This window comes from Carcharhinus amblyrhynchos, chromosome 22 (assembly GCF_965287045.1).
Source record: "Carcharhinus amblyrhynchos chromosome 22, sCarAmb.v2.hapA, whole genome shotgun sequence".
NCBI lineage: Eukaryota > Metazoa > Chordata > Chondrichthyes > Carcharhiniformes > Carcharhinidae > Carcharhinus > Carcharhinus amblyrhynchos.
Window position 1 is genome coordinate 6539056 of NC_137345.1, and position 27219 is coordinate 6566274.

The 27219-nt window shown below is 43.3% G+C and overlaps 1 protein-coding gene across 2 annotated transcripts in view; it reads left to right on the forward strand.

Annotated features, from left to right (window-relative positions):
* The window catches only part of dstyk (dual serine/threonine and tyrosine protein kinase), a 96334-nt gene that overhangs the window by 39401 nt on the left and 29714 nt on the right, over positions 1–27219 (forward strand). For both annotated transcript variants that reach the window (XM_080209749.1, XM_080209750.1), the window contains exons 3-4: positions 14439–15129; positions 24942–25180. In XM_080209749.1, coding sequence (XP_080065875.1) covers positions 14439–15129; positions 24942–25180 — 930 coding nt within the window. The remainder of the gene's footprint in view (positions 1–14438; positions 15130–24941; positions 25181–27219) is intronic.

Genomic DNA, 27219 nt, shown 5'->3' on the forward strand with positions numbered 1-27219 from the left:
CTTTGGATACCTGTCAGAATATTATTTTATAGCTTGGTGATACTTCCTGAGTTTTTTTTCTTTTAAGTGGCACAAGATGTAGTGGATGCATTGGTGATCACCTTCGAAAATTCTATGCACTCTGGGCTTCCTACAGATTGGAGGGTAGCAAATGTAACCCCACTATTTAAAAATGGATGTAGAGAGAAAACGGAATTATAGATCAGTCAGCCTGACGTCGGTCATGAGGAAAATTCAAGATTTTCTGGCCGAGCACTTGGAAAACAGTGGCAAAATTGTACAGTCAGCATGGACTTAGAAAAGGGAAATCATGTTGGACCCATCTCTTGGAATTCTTGGAGGATGGAATGGGAAGAGTTGATGAGGGGGAGCCAGTGAATGTGGTTTATTTGGACATTCAGAAGGCTTTTGACAAAGTCCTACCAAATAATTTAACATGTAAAATGCAAGTGCGTGCGATTGGGGGTTGTGTATTGAGACAGAAAAACAGACAGGAAACAGTAGAAATGAATGGGCCTTTGTCCGAATGGCAGGCAGTAAGGAAGATTGATATTGCTGTGGAGAGTGCAGTGAAGGTTTCCCAGACTGGTCCCAAGGATGGCTGCATTGATGTTAGAGGAGAGCTTGGGTTGGTTAGCATTATATTTGCTGGAGTTGAGAAGAATTGGCAGAGGGGGGGAGTTGGGTTGGGTTGTGGTGGTGTGTTCAGAACCAGGGATCATAGCCCAAGGATAGGGGTAAACGTTTAGGACTGAGATGAGAAGGAATTTGTTTACACACCGAGTGGTGAGCCTGTGGAATTCACTGCCACAAAACATTTGAAGCGAAAACATACGTTTTCAAGAAGGAATTGGAGTGCGTGGGAGGTCGGGGGGGGGGGTCAACAAAAGATAGGGCGTTAGGTGAAGGTGGGATCAGGCTGTGGAATTGAATGATCAGCCATAATCATAACTGGTGGAGCAGGCTTGAAGGGCTGATTGACCACCTTCTATTTGGTATGTTTCTATGTTTACTTTTATTCATACCATGCAGTTATTCACAACACCAGGTTAAAGTCCAACAGGTTTATTTGGTAGCAAAATCCACTAGCTTTCGGAGTGCTGCTCCATTGTCAGGTAAGTGGGAGTTCTGTTCACAAACGGCATACAAGATGCGTTTTTCTATTTGTGAACAGAACTCCCGCTTAGCTGATGAAGGAGCAGCGCTCCAAAAGCTAGTGGATTTTTTTACCAAAGAGGCCTGTTGGACTTTAACCTGGTGTTGAGACTGCTTACTGTGTTTATCCCAGTCCAGCACTGGCATCTCCACATGGTGACTACTTTTATTCATCCATGGGATGTCAGCATGCTGACTTTGCCAATATTTATTGCCCATCCTTAATAGCCCTTGAGCTGAGTAGTGTATTTCATGGTCATTATTGGACTTCTAATTCTAGATTTGTTGGAAAAAATCTAAATTTGACCGCCTGACGTTTTGGGATTTGAACCCAGGTCTGCAGAGCATTACCCCAGGTTACTAGTGCATTGCTAATATCACGGTGCAACTGCTTCCCTTATGTGTGGGGCAAGAGCAGATTTTGGTGCATTAAACTCTTGTGAAGCATCTTCTTTATTAAGTAAAAGCTACTATGTTAATGCAAGTTCTTGTGAGTTCTTAACTTCTGTTGTCATGATGAAAGACATCATTTTCCGCCTCTGACTGTGTGGCCAAATTCCCCTCCAACTCGATTTTCAAGTTTGCTGATGACACCACCATGGTGAATCTGATGCCAACCAATGATGGGGCAATGCAGGAAAGAGACACAACCTGGTCAACTGGTGCAAGATGACAATCTCTCACACAATGCTTGAAAAAAAATGAGGTAACCATGAGCTTCAGGAAGCATAATGGAGGACACGGCCTTGTCTACATCAATGGGGATGAAGTAGAAATGGTTGAGAGCTTCAAGTTCTTCAGTGTCCAGATGACCAGCAATCTGTCCTGGTCTTGCATGCGGACGCCATAGTTAAGAAAGCCCACCAACATCTCTACTTGAGAACATAGAACAGTACAGCACAGTACAGGCCTTTCGGCCCTCTGTTGTGCTGAGCTTTATCTGAAACCAAGATCAAGCTATCCCATTCCCTATCGTGCTGGAGTGCTCCATGTGCCTATCCAATAACTGCTTAAAAGTTCGTATAGTGTCCGACTCCACTATCACAGCAGGCAGTCCATTCCACAGCCCAACCACTGAGTAAAGAAGCTACCTCGGACATCTCTCCGATATCTCCCACCATGAACTATATAGTTATGCCCCCAAGTAACAGCTACATCCACCTGAGGAAATAGTCTCTGCACGTCCATTGTCGATCTATTGCCCTCGTCATCTTAAAACCTCTAAGTTGCCTCTCATCCTTCTCCGTTCTAAAGTGAAAAGTCCGAGCTCCCTCAACTTTTCCTCATATGACCTACCCTCCAAACCAGGCAGCACCCTGGTAAATCTCCTCTGCACTCACTCCAACGCTTCCACATCCTTCTAATAGTCAGGAGACCAGAACTGCGCACAATATTCCAAATGTGGTCTCACCAGGGCCCTGTGTAGTTCCAGCATAACCCCACGGCTCTTAAACTCAAACCCCCCCCCGCATTGGTAAATGCTAACACACTATAAGCCTTCTTCACGGCTCTATCCAGTTGAGTGGCAACCTTCAGAGATCTGAGAGTACGAGCCCCAAGATCTCTGTTCCTCCACATTGCTCAACCCTGCCGTTGATCCTGTAATCCGCATTCAAGTTTGTCCTACCAAAATGAATCACCAGTGCTTATCAGGGTTAAACTCCATCTGTAACTCTTTTTGGCCCAGCTCGGCATCTTATCAATGTCTCTTTGCAGCCTACAACAGCCTTTCACCTCATCCACCACTACACCAATCTTGGTGTCATCAGCACATCTACTGACTCACCCTTCAGCCCCTTCCTCCAAGTCATCGATTAAAAATCGCAAATAGTAGAAGACCCAGCACTGATGCCTGTGGTACACGGCTGGTAACTGGTCTCCAGTCTGGAAATTTTCCCTCCATACCACCCTCTGTCTTCTATAAGACAGCCAGTTACTTCTCCAGTCGGCCAAATTTCCCTCTATCCCACACCTCCTTGCGTTACTCATGAGCCTCCCATGGGGAACCTTATCAAACGCCTTACTGCAATCCATGTATACGACATCAACTTCTCTACCATCATCTACACGTTTAGTTATCTCCTCAAAGAATTCAATCAAATTTGAGAGGCAAGACTTGCCCTTCATGAATCTGTGCTGACTATCCCGGATTAAGCTACATCTTTCCAAATGGTCATAAATCCTATCTTTCGGGACCTTTTCCATTAACTTACTGACCACCGAAGTGAGACTAATTGACCTATAATTACCAAGGTCTTTGCTATTTTCTTTCTTGAAGGGAAGAACAACATTTGCTACTCTCTAGTCCTCTGGCACAATCCTCGTGACAGCAAAGACCCAAAGATCAAAGTCAAAGGTTCTGCAGTCTCATCCCTTGCCTCCCAAAGAATCCTAGGATATATCCCATCTGGCTCGGGGGACTTATCGACCCTCAGGTTTTTCAAAATTGCCAACATATCTTCCCTCAGAACATTTACTTCCTCCAGCCTATCGGCCTGTATCTCACACTCATCCTCAAAAACATGGCCCTTCTCCTTGGTAAACACTGAAGAAAAGCATCCATTCATCGCCTCTTATCTCTTCTGACTCTGCACAAGTTCCTACTACTATCCTTGACTGGCCCTACACTCACCCTGGTCATTCTTTTATTTCTCAAGATTAAAAAGCCTTGGGGTTTTCTTTTATCTGACCTGCCAAGGACTTCTTGTGCCCCTTCCAAGCTCTCCTAAGCCCTTTGTTTAGCTCATTCCTTTCGATCTAACCCTCAAGCGACCTAACTGAATCTTGTTTTTTCACCCTTACATATGTTTCCTTTTTCCTCTTGACAAGACACTCGACCTCTTTTTGTGAATCATAGTTCCCTCACTTGCCCATTTCCTCCCTCCCTGCCTGACAGGGACATACCTATCAAGGATACGCAGTATTTGTTCCTTGAACAAGCTCCACTTTTCATTTGTGCCTTTCCCTGACAGTTTCTGTTCCCATCTTATGCTCACTAATTCTGGCCTAATCGCATCATAATGACCCCTACCCCAATTATAAACCTTGCCCTGCCGTATGGCCCTATCCTTCTCCGTTGTAATAATGAAGCGCACCGAATTGTGGTCACTATCTCCAAAGTGCTCTCCCACAAACAAATCTAACACTTGGCCTGGTTCGTTACCCAGTACCGAGTCCAAAATGGCCCACCTCTTGTCAGCCTATCCACATAGTGTCAGGAAACCCTCCTGCACACACTGTACAAAAACTGCCCCATCTGAACTATTTGACCTATCAAGGTTCAATATCTGGAAAGTTAAAGTCACCCATGATAACTACCCTGTGACCTCCACACCTATCCATAATCTGCTTTGCAATTTCCTCCTCCACATCTCTCTCATTATTTGGGGCCTTTCTCAGGAGACTAAAGAAATTTGGCATGACTGCTACAATTCTCCAACTTCCACAGATGCATCATAAAAAGCATCTTTCTGGTTGTATCACAGCTTGGTTTGGTTCCTGCTCTGTCCAAGACCGCAATAAAGTATGAAGGGTCGTGAATGAAGTCCAGTCTGTTAGTCAAACTAGCTTCCCATCCATTGAACCTGTCTACATTTGCCACTGCCTCAGAAAAGCAGCCAGCAAAATCAAGGACCCGATGCACTCCGGATGTTCCCTGCTCCACCTTCTCCTGTCGGGAAAAATGTACAAAAGTCTGAGGACACGACTCAAGAACAGTTTCTTCCCTGCTGCCATCAGACTTTTGAATGAAACTACCTTGCATTAAGTTGATCTTTCTCTGCATCCTCGCTGTGACTGTAATCCTACATTCTGCACTCTCTCCTTTACTTCCCAATGTATGTTATGCTTTGTCTGTACGGCATGCAAGAAACAGTACTTTTCACTGTAAATTACTACATGTGACGATAGTAAATCAAATCAAAAAATCTTGATTGTAAGTGGAATGTGAAAAGTTTCCATGCAGCATGCATAGATTTCTGAAAGGATTTTGATTGTGTAAATAGGATGGGTAACAAACTTGTTTACTTGTAGATAGCAATAAATACCCAGGGGGAGAGGTCAGAATGAGTGACAAGCACTTAGTTGGATACCTTCCAGCTTGGTAGCAGTGCAACTGTTGAGCATTTTCTTATTGCCTAGACTCTAATTCAGTGCAAAGCAGTTAAATTTGCTGATGCCAAGTTGGAAGGGGCAATCAAATTAGGGGAAGCAATATAAATATTTGAGTTAGACCAAGTAAGTATTTAGATAAATCAGTGATTTCATGGTGTGTGAAGCATATTAGATTGAAATTTATAAATAATCTATAAATGATGGAAGAGCTGTGAATGAAGTATAAACAAACCTGAGTCTTCATTTGGACGTGCACTTGCTCAAACAAAAGGAGAGTGGAATTTAAGCCAGAGGCCCTGGTCAGAATTACTAAGTCCAGTTCTTGTTCCTCAGAAATGAAGGAGACATATAAGTGCTGGGGATAATGCAGGGAAGAGAAGCAAGGATAAGCTGTATCTTGAGCTACAAGGGATGACTAAAAACACAAGCTTTTGAGCCTAGGATGGAGATATGAGATGACAACCTTGGAGGTATAGCATATTGTAAGGAAACAATATTTCTTGTGTATTGTAGGTAGATCATGGGAGGAGGGGAAAAGGGGTACCAAGTTTAAGTAATGCAAATAACTTCAGGGACTGATATCATTTTCTTCATAGTGAGCAACACAGTGATGGACTTCATGCTAGGGAGGTGAGCCTCCTTGGATGCATTTAATAAATAACTAGATTCTACACAAAGGGGACTGAGGAAATTTTAGGTTAGCAAACCATTAGTAAAGTGTGATCCTCCTTTGTCTACAGTTGCCTTGTGATCTCATGAAGGGGTGGATTCCCTGACGTGTTGAGTCCAGCGACATGGGTTATCCTTCACGTTCTCACCCAAAGGACAATTCTTCAAGTGTGAGCCTGGATTCATTATTGGGGTGCTTCTCTGAGGATGTGGGAAGATGGGTGCAATGAAGAGAACGAGGAAGCATAGGATGACTTCAATGCAGTGGAAACTGGTGTACGATGTGCACACATTTCGAGGAGTAGTAACTAAGAAGTGAGCAGGAACTTGAGCTGATTATTTTGCTTCCCTCTCAAAACAGGAAGTGTCAAGCTGTGTGTATTCAGTTGGTGAATTTTGGCTATTTTCAACAGGATTGCTAAAACAGTGCTTACATAAGAACGTAAGAAATAAAAGCAGGAGTAGGCCTTCTAGCCCCTCGAGCCTGCCCCACGATCTTATTGAATGGTGGGGCAGGCTCAAGGGGCTAGATGGCCCACTCCTGCTTCTATTTCTTACGTTCTTATGTAAGCACTGTTTTAGCAATCCCGTTGAAAATAGCCAAAATTCACCAACTGAAGAGCATAAACTATCCTGGCTGAGTGAACCACTTCTTACCATAAGTAACTAAACCAAATACCAAATACCACATTCCAGTTCATCATCTGCCTGGGCTACTCCTTCACCTTTTGAAGAATTAGATTTATTTATTTATGGCTGTTTGAGTTCCATTTCAGGCTTGCTACGTGGTAGCTTGGAGATACCAGTGACTGCCTCCTTTGTAGGAGCAGTTTAGACTGGAGTCATTCATTCCCTTCAACCTCGAGCTGCCAAAGCCACAGTCAATTTAGCCAGGCTTTTAATAGTTCCTTTTTTTTTAAAGGAATTTTCATTTGATTAAAGCTTGTTTTATCTGCATCCTTTCTGCAGCATGATTTTAATTTCCAATGAAGCACTTTGAATATTCCAATCGTGATAAGGTTCAAGAGATTTTGAATGTTTCGAATACTTTTTTCATCGTCAACTGCTAAACACTGAAATATTGTCCATTTTCTGTAGATTTAGATTGTAATTTGAGATGAATTCTGGTGGGACATCAAGACTTTTAAAGTTCTTTCTTGATTTTTGCCCCTGTTTTCATGCAAGGTGTTTGTCCTTCTGGGTCAGAGAAATTTTCCACGAATGTTGTGTAAATTGTAGTTTTAAAATTTAAGTCTGTACTGCGTCTTGAGAGTCTCTTGGATAAAATTACACATTATCTTTTCGTCCCCGCGACCTAAGTCTCAGTCCAGCATGAATTGGCAGTATCACTCTACTTTTGCTGTGTACTGGCTTCATGAATATTCAATGTGGGGAATTCTGAACTATATTCAACAGTACGAGTGTCTGGAATTCAGCCTGAGCATTACTCATTCAGTTATCACTTAAAGATTCCCGAAGCATTAACTTCCACGATCCCAAAGTTTTATGAGGGGGATTGCAAATGAAGCCTTGGAAGTTGAGCCATAGATTTTAGACATGCTCATCTGAGGTCAAGTTCACGGCAGGGTGTGTTGTGAGGATCTACCAGGTGAATCGTATTTTCTAATTTTTAAGTTGTGGCAAATGGGGTGATGAGTGTTTGTGAGAAGATGTGCTTATGATGTTGACTGTAATGCACATTACTTTATAGACCTCCATAAGATCTATAATAATGAAGGGCATAGATCAGTTAGTTAGTCAGTGTCTTTTCCCAAAGTAGCAGAGTCTAAAACTAGAGGGTGTCGGTTTAAAGTGAGCAAGGAGAGATGCAAAAGGGTCCAGAGGGGCAATTGTTTCAGAGGGTGGTATCTGGAATGAGCTGCCAGTAGTAGTAGTAGAGGTGGGTACAGTTTTGGCTTTTAAAAAGCATTTAGACAGTTACATGGACAAGCTGGGTATAGGGGGATATGGGCCAAATGTGGGCAATTGGAACTAGCTTAAGGGTTTTAAAAAAAGGGCAGCCTGTGCAAGCTGGGCTGACGGACCTGTTTCTGTGCAGTAAACCTCTGACTCTATTAGTGCAGAGCAACACATGGCTCAAAATGCAGATCTTGCACATGATATGGCACCATTAAGATCTTTGGCCTATGTTGGCCCTTGCGCAGCCTTTAATGTTCTTGCATGAGTGTGGAGGTTATGGTCCAAAAACCCCATATGAAGAATTGAGCATGTCATCTCAGCTAATGCTGAAGATGCAAGTTTTAGGGGGAAAACATCTAGTTGGTTGTGGTATTTCAGCCAAGGTGTCTAGCCTTGGATTGGTGAGGCTATTCCTTGTGTCTCAGTCACTATCACTTCCCTTGTTTTGGGCTAACTGTGCAGTGTAGTAATGAGAGGGTGCAGCACTATATAAGGTCCTGGTTCAGAAGAAATGCAAACTGAGGACCTGTCAGCCCTTTCACAGCAAGCTCCCATCAATAGCAGCGTGATGATGACTAGATAATCTGATTCAGTGCATTGATTTGCTGCATAAATATCGGCTAGTGAACTGGGGACAATGTCGACTTGTCAAGTCATCCTTTTATATCCACCAAAGAAAGCAGATGAGGTCTTGGATTAACGTCTTATTTGGAATGCCGGAAATGCAGTCATGGAAGAGGTAGATGGTGGAGTGGGGGGTGTTTATTCTTCTAAGAAATCAGGGGAGGCAAAACCTGAATGCTTTCTTAGAAGAATAAACAGAGGGGGCTAGTTGAATTCAAACCAAGAGAAATGACTAATGGGGTAAAGCGCTCATGCAAACCACAAAGGGATCAAGGGATATGGGAGAGGAAAGGCTGGATCAGAATTTGATGATGAGTCATGATCAAAATGAATGTTTTTAGTTCTGACCAATTGAGCCCCTTGGAATTTTATTAGTAGACTGGCAAGGCTAATAATCCCAGCGAAGTAAAAAGCTCATGCAACCATGTTACGGTCCCTGACTAGAACCCCAAGGTAGATTGTGAAGCCAGACTATTGTTCTATTTTGGCATAAATGTGAGCAAAGGATGCTTTGTTCCAGGAGTAATTCCACTGACAGATTAGGGATCTTTTATCAAAATGAGCTTTATTCGTAACGTAATTCAATTTCGCTCTAACAAAATGTAACAGACTTACTCTTAACAGTTGAGCCATCTTGAAACATGAAAAGAAATTACTTTCTAATTACCACTATTTCAGTTCCAAATAAGCAACATTCCTCTTAAAACCCACTTCAAATATAGTTGGCTATTACCAATATACTTGCCAAAATGAATGTAGACAGCTTTAGAGTGTTCAGAGAGATGTCGAGTTTTTGGAAGCCAGCAGAATTCCCCTAACTAGAACAGCCATACTCCAACTCCTTTCTGCAAAACCTGTTTCTCTCTTTGCTGCAGATCCAGGACTGCATTTAAACCACAACATCATATGACCATGCCAATCACAGTAATCTGAAATCCCAGAAGAACTGAAGCAAACACAAGTCCATTAACTCCACCGAAGAGACCCACTTGTAAGGTTGAATTGAGTAATTATTCTGCTTCCCAGCATCTGAGCTGTATTCCTCCCAGAAGTACTGACTATCTGTCAAAAAAACACTGAGCTTCATAAGATTCTTTTGAAACATCTATAAACACACACACACATATATCATTTGCACACTTCATCACAACAGACCCTCAACCAGCTCTGTCATGGAATTAATGCTTCTAAGAATCATTGCAGTAATATTTCTCCAAGACTTAACTACTGAAATAAGTGTATTGAAATACAATGAAAACAGAAAATGCTGCAAAATCTCAGCAGGTTTGACAGCATCTGTGGAGAGAGAATAGAACCAGCATTTTGAGTCTGGATCACCCTTAGTCAGAACCCTGACAAAGGGTCATCCAGGCTCAACATTGCCTCTGTTGTCTCAGATGCTGTCAGAGTTAAAATTTTCCAGCGTATGTAGTATATTGCTTTTATCCCATTAAATCCAGATGGAAGACATTAACTTAACGTTTCTGAAGGACTTCAAGACAAGAAAAGGTGAACTTGCCCATTGACAGTAGTTTCTCTAGTGTATACACCCACCTAGTGTAGAATTTGACTGCATTCTATATCCAGCCTACTTGCCAGAATATAGTCCAAATATTTATCACGGTATTATGAATAAAATACTTCCATGTCTCAGTTTGATATGCAAATTTTTTTGTGTTTTGCTAGTTTGAGTACTGTCTGAAGCAATCTTCAGGGTTTGCTTTAGTTTTTAAATCTGTGTTTACATCAGGTGATGTAAGTTTCTCCCACTCAACATTCTTTTTCCTGAAAAGATGTACTTGCATGAGAGGAATGTCCTAAATAGGAGGTGGTTTTTCTTGGATTGTTAAAATTTAATGGATACAGTTCCAAGATTTGTAAGCTGAGTCCTTTGTTAGTGTTATATCCTCAAGTACCGCAATGTTTTCTTTTCCTCGAGTGAGATGACTTTGCTATCATGAGGATTTCATTGAAGTGTAAATTGTGGCTTTGTATAATTTATATGTAGTGCCCACTTGAACTGAATACATAATAAGTTTGCGTTCATAAAGCAGTCTAATGTTGTGAAACATTGCAAGGTGCTTCACGGTAGCATTTTCAAACAACATTTTGAGCTTGAACTACATGAGGTAGCCAAAAACTTGGTCCAAGTACTTGGGAACATCTTGGAGGAGAGAGAGACACTTGAATAAGTTCAAGGAGAAGTTTTCCAGGGCTTGGCATGGCATCAAGGCACATCTACCAACAGTAGAAAGACTCAAATCGATGGTGCATCGGATGCCAGAGTTGTTTGAGGGCTGAGATCTAGGAGGGCTTAAAAGGCTGGAAGAAGTTGAAGATGGGGAGGAATGAACATAGATCTGAAAGCACAGGAATGAAAGGTGAATGGGGACTCTGTCTGTTAGGCTATGGGCAGCCGAGGTTTCAGGGTGAGTAAAGGAGGCACTGATGTTGCGGTGTTGTCACTGGACAGATAATCCGGAGACCCAGGGCTTGAATTCCACCATGGCAGATGGTGAAATTTGATTTCAATAAAAATCTCTAGATTTAAAAGTCTAATGATGACCATGAAACCATTGTTGTTTAAAAACCCAACTAGGTCTCTAATGCCTGGCCTCCAGAAACACAGCAATGTGGTTGACTTCTAAGTACCCTCTGAAATGGCCTAGCGAGCCACTCAATTCAAGGGCAATTAAGAATGGGCAGCAAATGTTGGCTCAGCCAGCAGTGCCCCATCCCACGAATAAAAGATTAGCCAGGAATATGATTGTGAAATCTATCTTTACTAGCTTGTATCATCTCTGGGGAATTATTTAGAGTAATATATTACTCGATGACAGATGTTGTTAGAGTTGGCAGTAATCTGCAGAAAAGGAATATCTCATTTCAAGAATATTGGCTTTCGTTTCACTCTAGCCTCATTAACACAACAGCGTGCGTTTATGTAGCATATTTAATGTCAACTCTGAAAGTGCTTTGAAGGAGCATAATAAACATCAAAGATGCTGGAATTGGAGGGGTGGGTGACCAATAGTTCGGTGTTAAAAGCTGAATTTATTCAGGCTTGTGCAGGAGGCAATTTGTTGACACTTGGGTGACAGAAGGCGCATAAAGGAAGAACAATGTTTTGACTTGAGTGTCTGCGCATTGGATTTTGTGGGGAGGGGTTAAGCCTTGAGGAGGCTATGGAGAATGAAGGTGAGGACATGAGATTTAAATTAGATCCTGAGGGTTTTGGGCAATCAACCTATGTTTAGCGTAGAGGAATATTAAGTATTTGGGAAAGCTGACTGCGTCACTGTTTATTGTGAGGGGAATTGATGTAAAAAAAAATGGAAATTATGCTTCAGTTGTACAGGAGCTGCATGTGCATGAGGACATCTGCTCCTGCAAGTTCCCCTCAAATCCCACTATCTTGACTATTGCAATTTCTTCATTATGGTGAGGCCAAAATCCAGGAGCTGCTGACCTAAGAGCACCGTGGGAGTACCTTCACCACATGGACTGCAGTGATTCAAGAAGGATGCTTGTCACTGTCTTGCAGATAGGCAACAACTGCTGACCTTAGTGAATTAATAACTTTCAACCCTTTGTCAGCAAGTAACAATCACCTGGCTTGGGAAGTGAGTACTCTGTCCATTTTCTTGTGAAGGATAACCACGTAGGGCTGGTACCAGAAGGCATTCTGTGCCAAGCAAGAATGCAAGCTTGAGTGAGGAAAGGAGAAAATTGGCTTTGTGGCAAACTTAATTTGCAAAGAAATGCTGAGAAACGAGTGAGCCTCAGATCTTCGTTCCTTGTTCCTCTTTGTGGGTTTTTCCCTTTCGCTGTGGCAGTGGGTTGCAAACATGATGCTTAAAATAACTAAATTGGGGAAGTTATTTTTTCATTTTAGCATGTGCACAAAATTAAATGTTTGCACAAACACCTTGCATTGCATGACTATGCCCTATCCCACCAAGGATGCAGGATCCTTCTCCTGTACCCCTCCCCAAATTTTTTTCTTGTCATCTTGATCAGAAGGAATGGTTGGGGGCACAGTTCAGTATGGGTGGGTGATCGGGGGTGGTGGGTTCAGTGGGAGTGGGTGGTTGCAACATGGACCTTGGAGAGACAGGAAACCAAGCCCCAGCTATGGGATATGTTTGTCATTGAGTTGATGAATTGTTGAAAGAACATGAGTCTGGTCAAGAATCAATGGAATAGCAGGAACGAATAGGAGGCCAACAACTTGGTGCTGAATTGATACTAATTCCTGTTGAGTTTGCTTTCTCTGGTTTCGTGACTGTTTCTCTGCATGAGATAAAATATCAAACTCTGTTCAGTGTGATGAGAACACTTTCTTTTTTGTTAGGTGATTTCTGCTGTTAATTTTTTCCCGGTCTCTGAGATTTTCCTTGCCTGAGGGGTGGAAAATTATATATTTTTAATCTTGTTTGGGTTATTTAATTGTAAATTTTTGCAATGAAGTTACTGTGAAATTTTACAGAACATAACCAGTGTTAATGTAAGCCTACTTGTGACACTAATGAATGAACTTTAAAACATATTTAGAGCTAGGACATGTTGGTGATACTGTATAACTGTGTCCAGCTGCATGTTGACAAAACAGGCTACAAGCCTCCATGATTGTCATCCTTCACCTACAATTTTCATTCCAGTAATGTCCAGATATCATCTCAGGCTATCAGAATCTTGATTACCTGCTTCTGTCTCTACTATGTACTGAGTTAATTTTAAAAAAATTATTAGTGTCACAAGCAGGCTTACATTCACAGTAACTTCATTGTAGTGTTAAAATCCCCTTATCGTCACATTTCAGCACCTGAGGGAGAATTTAGCGTGGCAGTGCGCCTATAATAGTCTTTTGGACTTTAGGAGGAAACCCATGCAGACAGAAGGACAATGTGCAGACTCCACATCGACAGTGACCAAGCCGTGATTTGAACCTAGGTCCCTGGCACTGTGAGGCAGCAGTACTAACATCTGTGCCACCTTAACACCCAATTAAATGTTTAAACATTTCCTTCCCTTATTCTCAACATCATCTGCCTCAGTCCCTATTTCTTTGCAGTGCTGAATCTCTAGAGCATTCCTATGCTGCGTGAAGCCCAAAGCTTGCAGAGCAACATTGTGCTAGTATCTGACACTTTGGCTATTGCTGGTTCCCGACTCCAACAATCAATACGTAGAAATAAAAACAAAATACTGCGGATGCTCGAAATCTGAAATTAGAACATAAAATGCTGGGAAAACCGAGCAGGTCAGGCTGCATCTGTGGAAAACAGTTCACGTTTTGTATTTGTACGACTCTTCCGTGCATATATTTGGCTGAATATTCTTCTCGGTGACTAATGCTAAAACTGACTGAAAAAGGAAAAGAACAAGCTGGCCTTTGTACAGCATTTTTCATCACCTTAAGTTGTTCCAATGATGTATGAAATCTAAGTTGCTTTGAAGTGTAGGTATTGCACAATTGTAGGAAATGTAGCAGCCACATTAGACACGGCAAGCTCCCACAAGCAATGTGAAAATGACCAGATCATTCGTTTTGGTGTGGGATTGATTTGGCCAGGACACCTGGCAAACAGCACATGTTGTCTTTGAATAGTTGAGTGGGTTACTTTATGTCCATCTGCCCCATAAAGTGGGCGATGTGCTGGTTGGGTGCATTGACCATGCAAAATTCTCCCTCAGTGTACCGGAACAGGTGCCGTACTATGGTGACTGGGGATTTTCACAGTAACATGGTTGCAGTGTTAATGTAAGCCTATTAGTGACAGTAATAAACTAATATCTTAACATCCAAAAGGCAGAATCTCTAACATTGATTCTCTCAATGGGAGTAATTGATTTGATTTGTGTTCCTCAGTCACCTCTGACTCTGAAGTGCAACACTGAGTCACAGTCAGCAGCATGGCTTTGTCCCATTTCTAATCATTGTCTCTTTGTTCCAGGAAATGGATATTCTGGTTCTTCCGTGCCACGAAACTGGAGCAGAAGGGGGCAAGCTCGATGACTGTTGGAGACATTCCCTGCCCATAATTGTCTATGCTATCAGTGAGGATCGTTTGGCAGACTGGGAGGAAAGTGAACTGCAGGGGATGAAAGAACATGCCCTGCCTGTTTTCTTCATCAAGGTACCAAAACACTTGAGCAGCCTCCACCCAGACACTCACTCCGGACTGGACAAGGAGTCCTCGGTGAAAAATTCCAAATCTGAGAAGGAAAAGAGTTATCTTTATCGTCAGCTCACAAAGTTGGACTACTTGAACCCTATTGTGGCTGGGCTGTCTAACACCAGCAAAGCCCAAAGCATGTTGGTAGAACATTTTGAGAAGTTCCGGCAGATTGGCGTCTTCGCCAAGCAAGTGGCGCAGATGCACCTTGTGGATGCAGCAACTGTGCTGAATGGCGTCCACTGCCGCTGTTTGGACATCTTCATCAACCAGGCCTTCGACATGCAGAGAGACTTGCAGATCACGCCTAAGAGGCTGGAGTACACCAGGGACAAGGAGAATGAGCTGTTTCAGTCACTGATGAACATAGCCAACAGGAAGCAGGAGGAAATGAGAGACATGATCATCGACACTCTCAGCGGCATGAAGGAGGAGCTGTTGGAAGAAGCGGCAAACTTGCAATTCAAAGGTGAGATTGAGGTGTAATTTTTCCATTGCAGGTTCAAGGCAGCTCGCAGCTCCCTGATCTTACTGATCATTGCACTTCAATCAGCTCTGGTTTAAGGACAGATTCAACTGATAAAATGCCAAGAGTTCTAATTTTGCAATTTCTGTTCCTGCTACTGATTATTCCAGGGATAGGTGAATGGGAGGTGGGAATGGATTTGAATGGGGAGTGGAGAAATGACATGAGAGCTTGTATTGCACAGGAAAACACTGTGGTAATATTAATGAAGAAATGAGTTGAAGGAGCAGTGTCACCATAAGACTTTGGCTTCTACAGATATGGGACAGCCAATGGTAAGCTTTATTTTTAATCAAGTAACACAAACATTTTCCACTGTGATTTCCCATATGTAAGTTGGGGGAGAATTGTCTTGCATCCTTTTGTGTCTTTACAAACTTGCTGCATTTAGTTAAACCAATGATTATTTTTTCTTGAGTGTGAGCTCTCATTAAGCTGTGCATTGAGAACGGAGGGGGTAAGAGCTTGTTATAACAAGTTATAAGAGCTTGTTTTCAACTGAGTTGGAGAGGGAAACTGATGTTCAACAAGCCCAACTGAGGCACAATGGGCGAAATACCACCTCATGTACTGATTATTAACAAATTAATTTACTACTTTAATAAACAGGCATATGCTATTATATATAGCACATCAAGCAACTGTACTAGATTTGGAAACATGCCACAAGGAACTATTTGATTCTCTTCAGGAGCTGGCAGGAAAGCAGTGATAAACCCTAATCAGATTGGTCATGATCTTACTGAGTGGCAAAGCAGGCTTGAGGGGCCTCATAACCTACTCCTATTTTTCGAATCCTCATAATCCATTTTGTGCTAGTTGTGAACAAAGCTATCCAACAAATAATTCTGCATTTTAAGTCTAACCCACTGCTTCTCGGCACTGACTATTGAGCTTTGCTTTTGAATACTAACTAGCCGGCAAGACATTGCCAGTGCTGTTTTCCAGGCTTAAAATGGAGTATTTTGTTATTGATGATTTTATGTAGACCCAGTCGTCAGCCTGGAGCCCAAGTTGGCCTGCTGAACTTCAGCGAGAAGGTGATCTTTTCGTTCATGGTTTGTTCTGTTCTGAAAAATGATGAATAAGAACTGAATATTTAAAATTTGACAGTCTCCTTATCCTAACCACACTGCCTGCAATGGTGGTTCATGAGGGCAGTTCAGTGAGCGCGCACACGCGCATACACACACACGCGCACACACGACAGCAGCAAGAGCCATGAGCCTCTTCTGGTGACGGGCTAAGGTTTGGCATGAACCAGTAATGCAATACTGACCCAGTCGAATGGGGGACGGATTGCTTGGGTCGGGTGGGAGCCCTGAGGACGGCTGAAGGTGATATAACAAGTGTCACCAGGGCTAGGACAAATCTGTTTAAGGGGAAAAGAGACAAAGGAACATGAGATAACTGGTTAAATATATTGTTTCACAGACAGTAATCATTAGGGTGTTTAACTGTTGCAGAGCGATGTTCAACTCTTCACTGCTAATTTTCTGTGTCTCCAGATTGCTACATAAACTGAACATGTTGGGATAATTTTGAAACTAAGTACCCAACTGGTGGCAAGACGGGGGATTTTGCTGCATGTTCTTTGGGCGTACTTATTTGAATAGATTTCCAGCACTCTCTGCATCTGAGTCCACCTGGGAATTCACGTCCAAGAGGCTGGCATAAGCATACTGACCGATCCAGTGCACTTGCACCGATCTATCATTGGGGTCATTGCCAGCCTCGAGATGGCTTCCCCTATGCCAGTCCTGATTTCCACACCCCCCCCCCCCCCCCCCCCCCCCACCCCACCCCAAACCTTTATCAGCAGTTGGCCCTGCAGGGTGCCAGGCTGGCACTGCCCAAGGGAATCCCTCCTCCCACTCCATCCCCTGACCTCTCTTGATCTCTCAGGGGCAGCCTCTGTCCCCACTAGTGACTGTCCTCACGCCTGATTCCCACTGGTGCTCCAGTGGCAGGCTGGGAAAATCACACTCGTTCTGGAAATTCACGTGAACCAATCACGTTCCAGTTCTCCTGCTCGAGAGACACAAGAATTCATTTTTCAAAATTTCAAAGCATCATTAAGCATTTGGCAACCAATAAGATAACTGTCAAGTGTAATCACTGTTGTGACGTAGGTAATTCTCTAATTGATTTGTGCACAGCAAGCTCCCACTAATGGCAATGAAACAACTGCCCAGATGATGTGTTTGTGAATCGTAGAATCCCTACAGTACAGGAGGAGACCTTTCGGGCCATTGAGTCTGTACCGACCGCAATCACACCCAGGCCCCTATTCACACAGCCCCACACATTTACCCTCCCATCCTCCTGACGCTACGGTCAATTTAGCATGGCCATTCAACCTAACCTGCACATGTTTGGACTGTGGGAGGAAACTTGTGCAGACACAGGATGTTTCAACTCCACACAGACAGTGACCCAAGGCCAGGGTTTAACCTGGGACTCTTGCGCTGTGAGGCAGGACGCTGGGATCAGCTTCCTTGATTTTTCAATGGCTCTACACAATCTTTTCCCACAGCCTGAGAGGGCAGGTGGGCCCAAAGGTTAAGGTCGGTTCTGAAAAGCAGCACTTCTGACAGTGCAGAACTCCCTCAGTCTGTCACTGAAGTTCTGGCTTCTGGAGTTGGATCTGAACCTTCAGACTAACTTGTTCTGTGCATAGTGCCAGCCTTCATTTGAAAACCTGAACATGCACAGCTTGTGTTCAAAGTTATTTGAATGCACGCGCACACGTGCACACATCCACATGTTCTCATTCTGCAGCTGCAAAAGTTGTGCAGCAATATGATTGTATTTTGAAAGCCAGTGGAGCTGTGATGCACTGTGGACTCTGCTCGCATTAAGGTGTTGATGAAAGGGACCAAATATAGGAAATGGCAATGACGCCAATGTTTATGAAATTCAAGGCTGTGTTGTGAAATTTGTGAATCCATGTCGTCCTGAACAATGTGTTGTTATAAGAAGTTTCCACGAGAACCAAGTAGGCTAGGAAGTTTACGAACAAGGTGTCCTAGCAAAAAAAAGAGGCCATTTGGCCCATCAAACCTGCACTGATGACAATCTCACCCAGGCTCTATCCCCGTATCCCTGACACTTGAGCAATATGGCCAGTCCCCCTAACCTGCACATCTTTGGAGTGTCGGAGGAAACTGGAACACCCAGAGGAAACCTGCGTAGACACTGGGAGAATGTGCAAACTCCACATAGTCACCCGAGGCAGGAATTGAACTAGGGTCCCTGGCGCTGAGGTAGCAATACTAACCACTGTGTCACTGTGCTGCCTTTGAATGGATTAAGGGCCTTGAATCTCCTTGCTTGTCATTTTTCCCAATATGGTAATACCAAGGCTTACAAATTAATTTGAATTGATTTATTGATTGGCAAAAGGGTGCGGAAGACCTTGCAGCAGACTTGTGGTATTTCGTGCTTCACTGTTGTTTGGTCTGAGGCTGGAAGTATATATCTTAACGCTGACGCCTGGAGCTTTTACTGACGTGTGTATGGTCAGAGTGACACCTCGTGGTTGTATGCATCACTGCAGGAACTCAACAATTAACCTTAATAACTTGTATTTAGATAAGCACCTTTAATGTCATAAAACAGCTCCAGATACTTCAAATTTGACACCAAACCACACAAACTGATGAGGGCAGATGATCCAAAGCTTGGTCAGAATTTGGTATAAAGGAGCCTCTTGAAGGATAGAGTGATAGACAACAGGAGTGTCATGCTTTGTATAAAGTGTCGTTGAACTATTTGAATGCAAGTCATGCACTGAATCACTTTGCAATGCAGCCAATATTTATTATAGGCAAGAAAATGTCAGTCTGTCTGTATCAGATGATGAAACATGACCAATTGACTCTGCCTGTATTGGTGAGAAGAAACATTGGCCTACTGGATGTCTGCTCGGCAAATAATGCTGTTAGCGTCTTTAATGTCCTGCTGAAGCACGAGAATAGACAGGTGGTGTAACGTGTTGAAGGTTAGCATTTCCAACATTGCAGTATTTGCTCAGCAGTGTGCTGACTCTGCATTTGGACAGTGGCTCATTAAATTGTCAATCTTTTGAAGGGTTTCTCTCATTTTAAAAATTCTTTCATGAGGTATGGGCTTTGCTGACTCAACCCAACCTTTCCTGTCCATCCCTAATTATCCCCTCAAAGGTGGTGGTGAGTAATCATCTTGAACCACTGCAGTCCATGTGGTGTAGATTCACTCAGTGTTGGAAACATAGAAGATAGCAGCAGGAGGAGGCCATTTGGCCCTTCAAACCTACTCCGCCAGTTATTATGATGATGGCTGATCATCCAATTCAATAGCCTAATCCTGCTTTCTCCCCATGACCTTTGATCCCACTTGCCCCAAGTGCTGTATCCAACTGCCTTTTGAATACGTTCAATGTTTTGGCATCAACTACTTGCTGTGATAATGAAATCCACAGGCTCACCATTCTTTGGGTGAAGCGATGGCTCCTCAGCTCTGCCCTAAATGGTCCACTCTGAATCCTCAAACTCAGGTGGGGGAGTTCTGGGATTTTAACCCAATGACAGTGAAGGAGCGATGGTATACTTAAAAGTCTGGATGGTATGTGGCTAAGAGTGGAACTTGCATGTGGAGTGTCCCCATGTAGTTGCTACCCTTATCCTTTTTAAGGTGGTAGAAGTTGTTGTGGCTTCACTACTTAAAGTGTAGTCACTGTTTGTAAACACAAATTTAAATTGGTGAAATGCAGGGCACAGGAGCGACTCTTGACAACTGAGTGGGTAATTCAGACCCTACCCCCATTCCCCAGAGAGATTTCACCTCCATTCCTTAGCTGAGCAACACATTGCTGATCTATGTGGCTTGCAAAGCTGCCTTGTTCCAGCATCTTGGGGAATAACCAGCCCTGCTGAACTTTGTGTTCACCACAAGTTTTGTGTGTTATGCAGCAGGGGCAATGGGCAGTGCCTGGCTGGCCACGTACTTCTTAACCACTCTTGCATTACTTGCAGTTCTCAATAAGAAAATGGCCTTGTACAGGCAGCTCTGATCACCTGATGGTGAGAATATCAGGCAAAGGCATTGCCTTGGCTGCCCACACCTGGTTTTATCTGGTACCAGGATGTTCTCTCTGATGCAGTTTCAATTTTCAAACAACTAAAGGAAAATTAGTGCAAGAGCATTGCATTTCACATCCTCTGGACATCCCAAAAGCACTTCATAATACAAACTGGAAGGAGGAGTAGGCCGCTCTGCCATTTATTTTGATCGTGACTGATTTAACAACTTGAGTAAACTTATCATGATCCTCTCGGTCCCAAAAGCTAAATCTAATTTCTTCTTGAAATCACACGTTTGGCATCAACTACATTTTGTGGGAGTGAATGCCACACATTTACCATCCTCTGGGTGAAGCAATTTCTTATCAACTCAGTGTGAAAAGGTTCATCCCTTATCCTCAAAACTATGACTCCTTGTTCTGGACTCCTCCGCCATTGCGAACATTCTTTCTGAATCTACCCTGACCAAACAGCTGGGAATTTTATAAGTTTCTATGAGATCCCCCCTCACTCTGCTAAACTCCAGTGAATATAATTCTACCCAACTCAGTCTCCTCTTTATGACAGACCTGCCATCCCAGCAATCAACCTGGTAGAACTTTGCTGTACTCCCTCTATAGCAAGGGCACCCTTCCTCAGATAAGGACACCAGAACTGCACATGTTACTTCTGGTGGGACCTCAGTAAAGCCTGATACAATTGCAATAAAATAATCCCCATTCCTATACTCAAATCCTCTCACTACGAAGGCCACCCTACCACTTGCCGCCTTCATTGCCTGCTGTACCTGTGCGCTTGCTTTAAGTGACTGCTGCATGAGGGCACCAAGACCTCACTGAGTACTGGCCTCTCTGAATTTACAAAAATTGGTGTAAACCTAATTATTGGTCTTCTGAGTTTTGCTACTGAAGTGAATAACCTCACATTTATCCGCATTGTACTGTATCTGCCTGGCACATGCCCACACACTCAGCCTGTTCAAATCACGCTGCAGCACGTCTGCATCCTCCTCAAGTTCACTCTCCCACCTGACTTTGTGTCATCTGCAAACTTGGAGATAAAACACTTGATTCCCTTTTCTGAAGCAGTAATATATAATGTGAAGAGCTGGGGTCAGATCCTGAAGGTACCTCACTAGTCACTGCCTGCCAGCGGTGAAAAGAGCCAATTATACCACATCTTTGTTTCCTGTCTGCTTATCAACTTTCTTTCCCTTTCAAGACACTACCCGCAATCTCATGCTTTAACTTCACATCTGTGATATGAGACCTTGTCAAAAGTCTTCAAGTCTAAATAAACCACATCAGCCAGTTCCCCTTGGTTCATTCTACTTGTTACATCCTCAAAGAATTCCAATGCATCAAGCATGATTTCCCCTTTGTCACTCCATACTGGCAATCAATATTTTGGAATTGTAGTCACTATCATAATGTAGGGAACTTACTTCATTTCAATCTTGTACTGTTTTTGGATGCTTTCTGTGCACAAAATTGGTGCTGAGTTTCCAACGTCAAAACAGTGACTGTATTTCAAAATTGGTTCAATCCTTTGAGACGTCGTTAGGTTGTGAAAGATGCTATTGAAATGCAAATTATTTCTTTTGTCCCAATTTAACAGTTGCACCTTATCAGAGCTGAACAGGTACTTGACTTTAGCAATGCTTTCTTTCCTGAAGCAGGCAAAGAACACATTAGTCTGCTAAATCTTAGAACCCCTACAGTGCAGAAGGAGGCCATTCAGCCCATTGAGTTGCACCGACTACAACTCTGTAGCTCCACGTATTTATCCTACTCCATCCCCCTGACGCTAAGGGGCCATTTACCATGGCCAATCAACCTAACTTGCACATCTTTGGGCTTAAATAAAAACAAAGACTGCGGATGCTGGAAATCTGAAATAAAAACAAGAAATATTGGGAAATTGCAGCAGGTCTGACAGCATTTGTGCAGAGAGAAACAGAGTTCATGTTTTGGGTCCGTATGACCTTTCTTCAAAGTAGTAGAAGACTTGCATGGACTCAAAAGGTTAAATTGGTTCCTGTCTCCACAGAAGCTGTGCCAGACATAAGAACATAACATAAGAACATAAGAAATAAGAGCAGGAGTAGGCCATCTCGCCCTTCGAGCCTGCCCCGCCATTCAATAAGATCATGGCTGATCTGTCGTGGCTCAGTTCCACATTCCCGCCCTCTCCCCATAACCCTTAATCCCCTCTCTTATCAAAAACCCATCAACCCGCGTCTTAAAAATATTTAGCGAGGTAGCCTCCACCACTTCAACGGGCAGAGAATTCCAGAGATTCACCACCCTTTGAGTGAAGAAGTTCCTCCTCAACTCCGTTCTAAACCGCCCCCCCTTTATCTTGAGGCTGTGCCCCCTAGTCCTACTGTCCTTTCTGAGCGGGAAGAGTCTCTCCACCTCTATCCTATCCATCCCATTCATCATCTTGTATGTCTCAATGAGATCTCCCCTCATTTTTCTAAACTCTAACGAGTACAAGCCTAGTTTATTCAGCCTCTCCTCATAGCTCAACCCCCTCAACTCCGGTATCAGCCTAGTAAACCTCCTCTGCACTCCCTCCAAGGCCAAAATGTCCTTGCGTAAGTACCTGCTGAATTTATCCAGCATTTTACATTCTTGTCATTACCTTGTTGGTGAGTATCACAATCCACAAGTGAAGGAAATGGCTGTCAATTTAAAAGTAAAGTTTATTTATTTATTTATCACAAATAGGCTTACATTCACACTGCAATGAGGCTACTGTGAAAATTCCCTAGTCGCCATACTCCAGTGCCTGAATGGGTACACCGAAGGAGAAATTAGCATGGCCAGTCCACCAAACCGGCACGCCTTTCAGACTGTGGGAGGAAACCGGAGCACCCAGAGGAAACCCACACAGACACACAAGGTGCAAACTACCTACGTTCAGTGACCCAAGCCGGGAATTGAACCCAGGTCCCTGGCATTGAGGCAGCAGTGCTAACCACTGTGCCGCCAATGTTGCATGCATTACGAGCTCGGTACTTCAGCTTGAGACAATTCCTCCTCCATCCCTGAAAGATCCGACACGACCTCCTAGATCTGGCTTCAAAATTGCACAAACATCTTATTGTCATGGCAAGAATTATATTGGGACCTTTGAGTTGTGCAAAGTTTTACAAACCCTCAACTCCTTACTCAACCCATTTAAGCAGTTCAGCAAAAAGATTCCAGGATAGATTCTAAGTTCATGTTCACTTTGCCTGGACTGCGCTGTGAACTGTTCATCCTACCTTAATGAACTTCAAGAAGTCTACCCAAACACAGGTGATTCTCTGACTTCTGATATAACTTCAGCACAAGACTGATGCAGACTGGCTGCGTCTACTGAGTGATAATCAAGCCAGTCATTCAAATACTGTAGATATAAAAATTAATGTCATAATTTGAAATTGCAGATCTTTACTTTTTCCAAAAGGTATGGCTTATTGCAAGGGCTCAGATGAAGTTGGGTATGGCACAAAAACAAAGTGCTTCGTGTGTTTAAATGTGTGATCAGCTTGTGTATTGTACATATGAATTAGAGTTTTAAAAGAAGAAAAGTGGTGAACCAGCATGACGTTGATTGTAAAATCAAGGATTGTTGAGATCACTGTAAAAGACACTGACCTGCTTCATCAGCAGACTTCTAAAGGAATCATCTTGCAATGGTACAGAAGAGTTGTGCGATAAATTATAGCTTGGTATATGAATATTAACACCATAAACTGGTATCTGGTGGTTCTGCGATCACTGATAAATCGCTGTATTCTCCCAAAGCTTATGTGACAAAGAGCAATTTGAATGTCTAACAGTTGCCATCCATGTTCTGTCTTTAGCCAGTCCTCAGCAGATTTGGAAATAAGTCTGTCCAAATGTTAGCAACTGCACTTCATGTCCAAAAATCAATGTCTACCTTGAATATATTCAGCAACTGAGCATCTGATATCCTCTGTGGCAGACCTTTGTGTGAAATATCTTTATTCCCTTCAGTGGTTCGCACTGCTGCCTCACAGCACCAAGGACCCAGTTTCAATTCCGGCCTTGGGTGACACTTTGGAGTCTGCCCGTTCTCCTTGCGTCTGCTTGGTTTTCTTCCAAGCGCTTCTGTTTCCTCCCACAGTCCAAAGATGTGCAAATTAGGCGGATTGGGCATGGCAAATGGACCCTTAGAGTCAGGATGATGAGCAGGGTCAAAATGTGGCTTTACAGGGATGGGGCCTGGGTGGAATTGTTGGTGCAGGCTTGATGGGCTGAGTGGCATCCTTCTGCACTAAGGATTCTATGATCTTGGTCTGAAATGGCCAACTCTTTAGTGTGAGATGGTATCCCCAGAGCGTTCACCTTGGCCTCTGGATTGCAGTTTAGTGACAGCACTATGCCACTATCATCTCTTTTTAAATGTTCCACTAGTTAATTTATCTTAAGTCATGGGCCGTTTACCAGATGGTCTCTGTTTCCCCACTTTTTTGAATTAAATGTATGATACAGCTAGTGTGCGTTGATTAAATGAGACCTTTTCCCATCTTAAATTCCATTACAGAGGAAATAGTATCATTGCATCATTAGAATGAAATATGTTTTCAATATTTTGGTGATTTGGTTCTTCCAATCAGAATAATTGTGCCTCTTATGTTGTGTGTCCTCTTCTCTGCTACCCTCCCCATTTCCCCAGATATAATCATCTCAGAGAATGGTGAGACTGTTGGCAACAAGGACATTAAGTGCTGCATCAAACAGATTCAAGAGTTGATTATTTCTCGGTTAAATCAAGCAGTTGCCAATAAGCTGATCAGCTCCGTCGATTACCTTCGCGAGAGTTTTGTCGGGACCCTCGAGCGCTGCCTCAAGAGCCTGGAGAAATCCAACCAAGATTCTGCCATAAACAATGCCACCAGCGATCACCTGAAACAGGTGTGTGGACAGTGCATTCAACCATCACAAGCTGAATGCAAAGAGATTTCTCAGAACTGCACAACCTTGGTTGGTTTACAGGATGAAAGCCCTGCCCCACGGCTCAAATGCTTTTCAAATAAAATTTTGTTCTTTTGCTAGACTTGTGTGTGGAATCAAGAGGGGAGATGGGAACTTTTTTTAAGCCATGACTTTTCCAGCAAGTGGGAGTTGAGAGCTGAAATAGACCAGTGGTTGGGAGGCTCCAATGACAGATTGAGCTCAGGCTCAAGAATGTGTGAACCTTGGAATGGAGAGCAACTATGCTTGTCTTTAGGAATTGGTGGGCAAAAACAGAGCCAGGCCCATCAGGTTTGCCTTCTCCCACTTGGGTTAGTCAGGTGATATGACATAATAGGGTGGACTTATGTTGATCAATCTTTATTGATAAGTTTAGAACGGACCCAAACAAAAAATGAGTGAACCCTAGACAGCTTTGAGAGTCATGCATCCAAAGTCCTCTTGTTCATTCCCAGTAAACGTCTCTTACTGTAAGCAAGCCACATCCCTTAGGAAAAAAAGCGCAGAAGAGACCTTTGGGCCCATTGAATCCGCATTAGCAACACCTGAACTCCCACCGAATCCCATTGATCCACACCCCTGAATGTTATGATGTGCCAAGTACTCATCCAAATAGTTTTTGAAGGATGTGAGGCAACCTGCCTCTACAGTCCTCCCGGGCAGTGCATTCCAGACTGTCATCGTCCTCTGGGTAAAAAGGTTTTTCCATACACCCTGCTAAACCTGCCCCTGACCTTGAACCTATGTCCCCTCATGACTGACCCTTCAATTAAGGGAAATAGCTGCTTCTTGTCCAATCTATCCATGTCCCCTAATCCTGTAATACTCAATCAGGTCAACCCTTAGTCTTCTCTGCTCCAACGAAAACAAGTAAGAAGTCTCACAACACCAGGTTTAAGTCCAACCGATTTATTTGATAGTAAACTCGCAAGCTTTTGGGGTTTTGCCCCTTTGTCACGTGAATGGAGAGTTCTGTCGTCAGACCCTCCATTTACCTGATGAAGGGGCAAACCCTGAAAGCTTGAGAGTTTACTATCAAATAAATTGGTTGGACTTTAACCTGGTGTTGTGAGACTTATTACTGTGTTTACCCTAGTCCAACGCCGGCATCTCCATCACAACGAAAATAACCCAAGCCTATCCAACCTCTTTATAACTGAAATGTTCCATCCTGGCTACCATCCTGGTGAATCTCATCCGCAGCCCCTCTGGTGCAATCACATCCTTCTGATAATGTGCTGACCAGAACTGCATGCAGTACTCTAGCTGTAGCCTCACCAAACTTCTGTACGTTCCAACATGACTTCTCTAGGGTGGCACGATGGCTGTGGTTAGCACTTGCGTCACAGCACCAGGGACCCGGTTCAATTCTGACCTTGGGTCACTGTGCGGAGTTTGCACACTCTCCTTGTGTCTGCATGTGTTTTTTTTTCCCAGGTGCTCCAGTTTCCTCCCACACTCCAAAAATGTTTAGGTTAGGTTGGTTGGCCATGCTAAATTGCCCCTTGGTGTCAGGGTAAATTCTTGGGAGTGTTGCGACGATAGGGCCTAGGTGGGATTGTTGTCAGTGCAGGCTTGATGGACCGAATGGCCTCCTGCACTAGGGATTCTATGATTCTCGGCTTTTGTAATCTGTGCCTTGATTAATAAAGTCAAATGTCCCATATGTCTTTTTCACCACCCTACTAACATGCCCTTCCACTTTCAGAGATCTGTGGACAAACACACCAAGATCCCTTTGTTCCACTGAACTTCATACTGTCCTACCATTCGTTGAATACTTCCTTTTCAAATTACTCCTTACCAAGTATATCATCTTCACTTTTCAGGGTTAAATTCCATCTGCCACTTATTTGCCTGTTGAACATTCTGTCTATGTCTTGTTGCTCATTCTGTCTCACTGTTAACCATCCAATCATTGTGTCACTTGCAAACTTAGTAATCCCAGCCCCCACAAAGCTCAATGAATAATAGGGGGC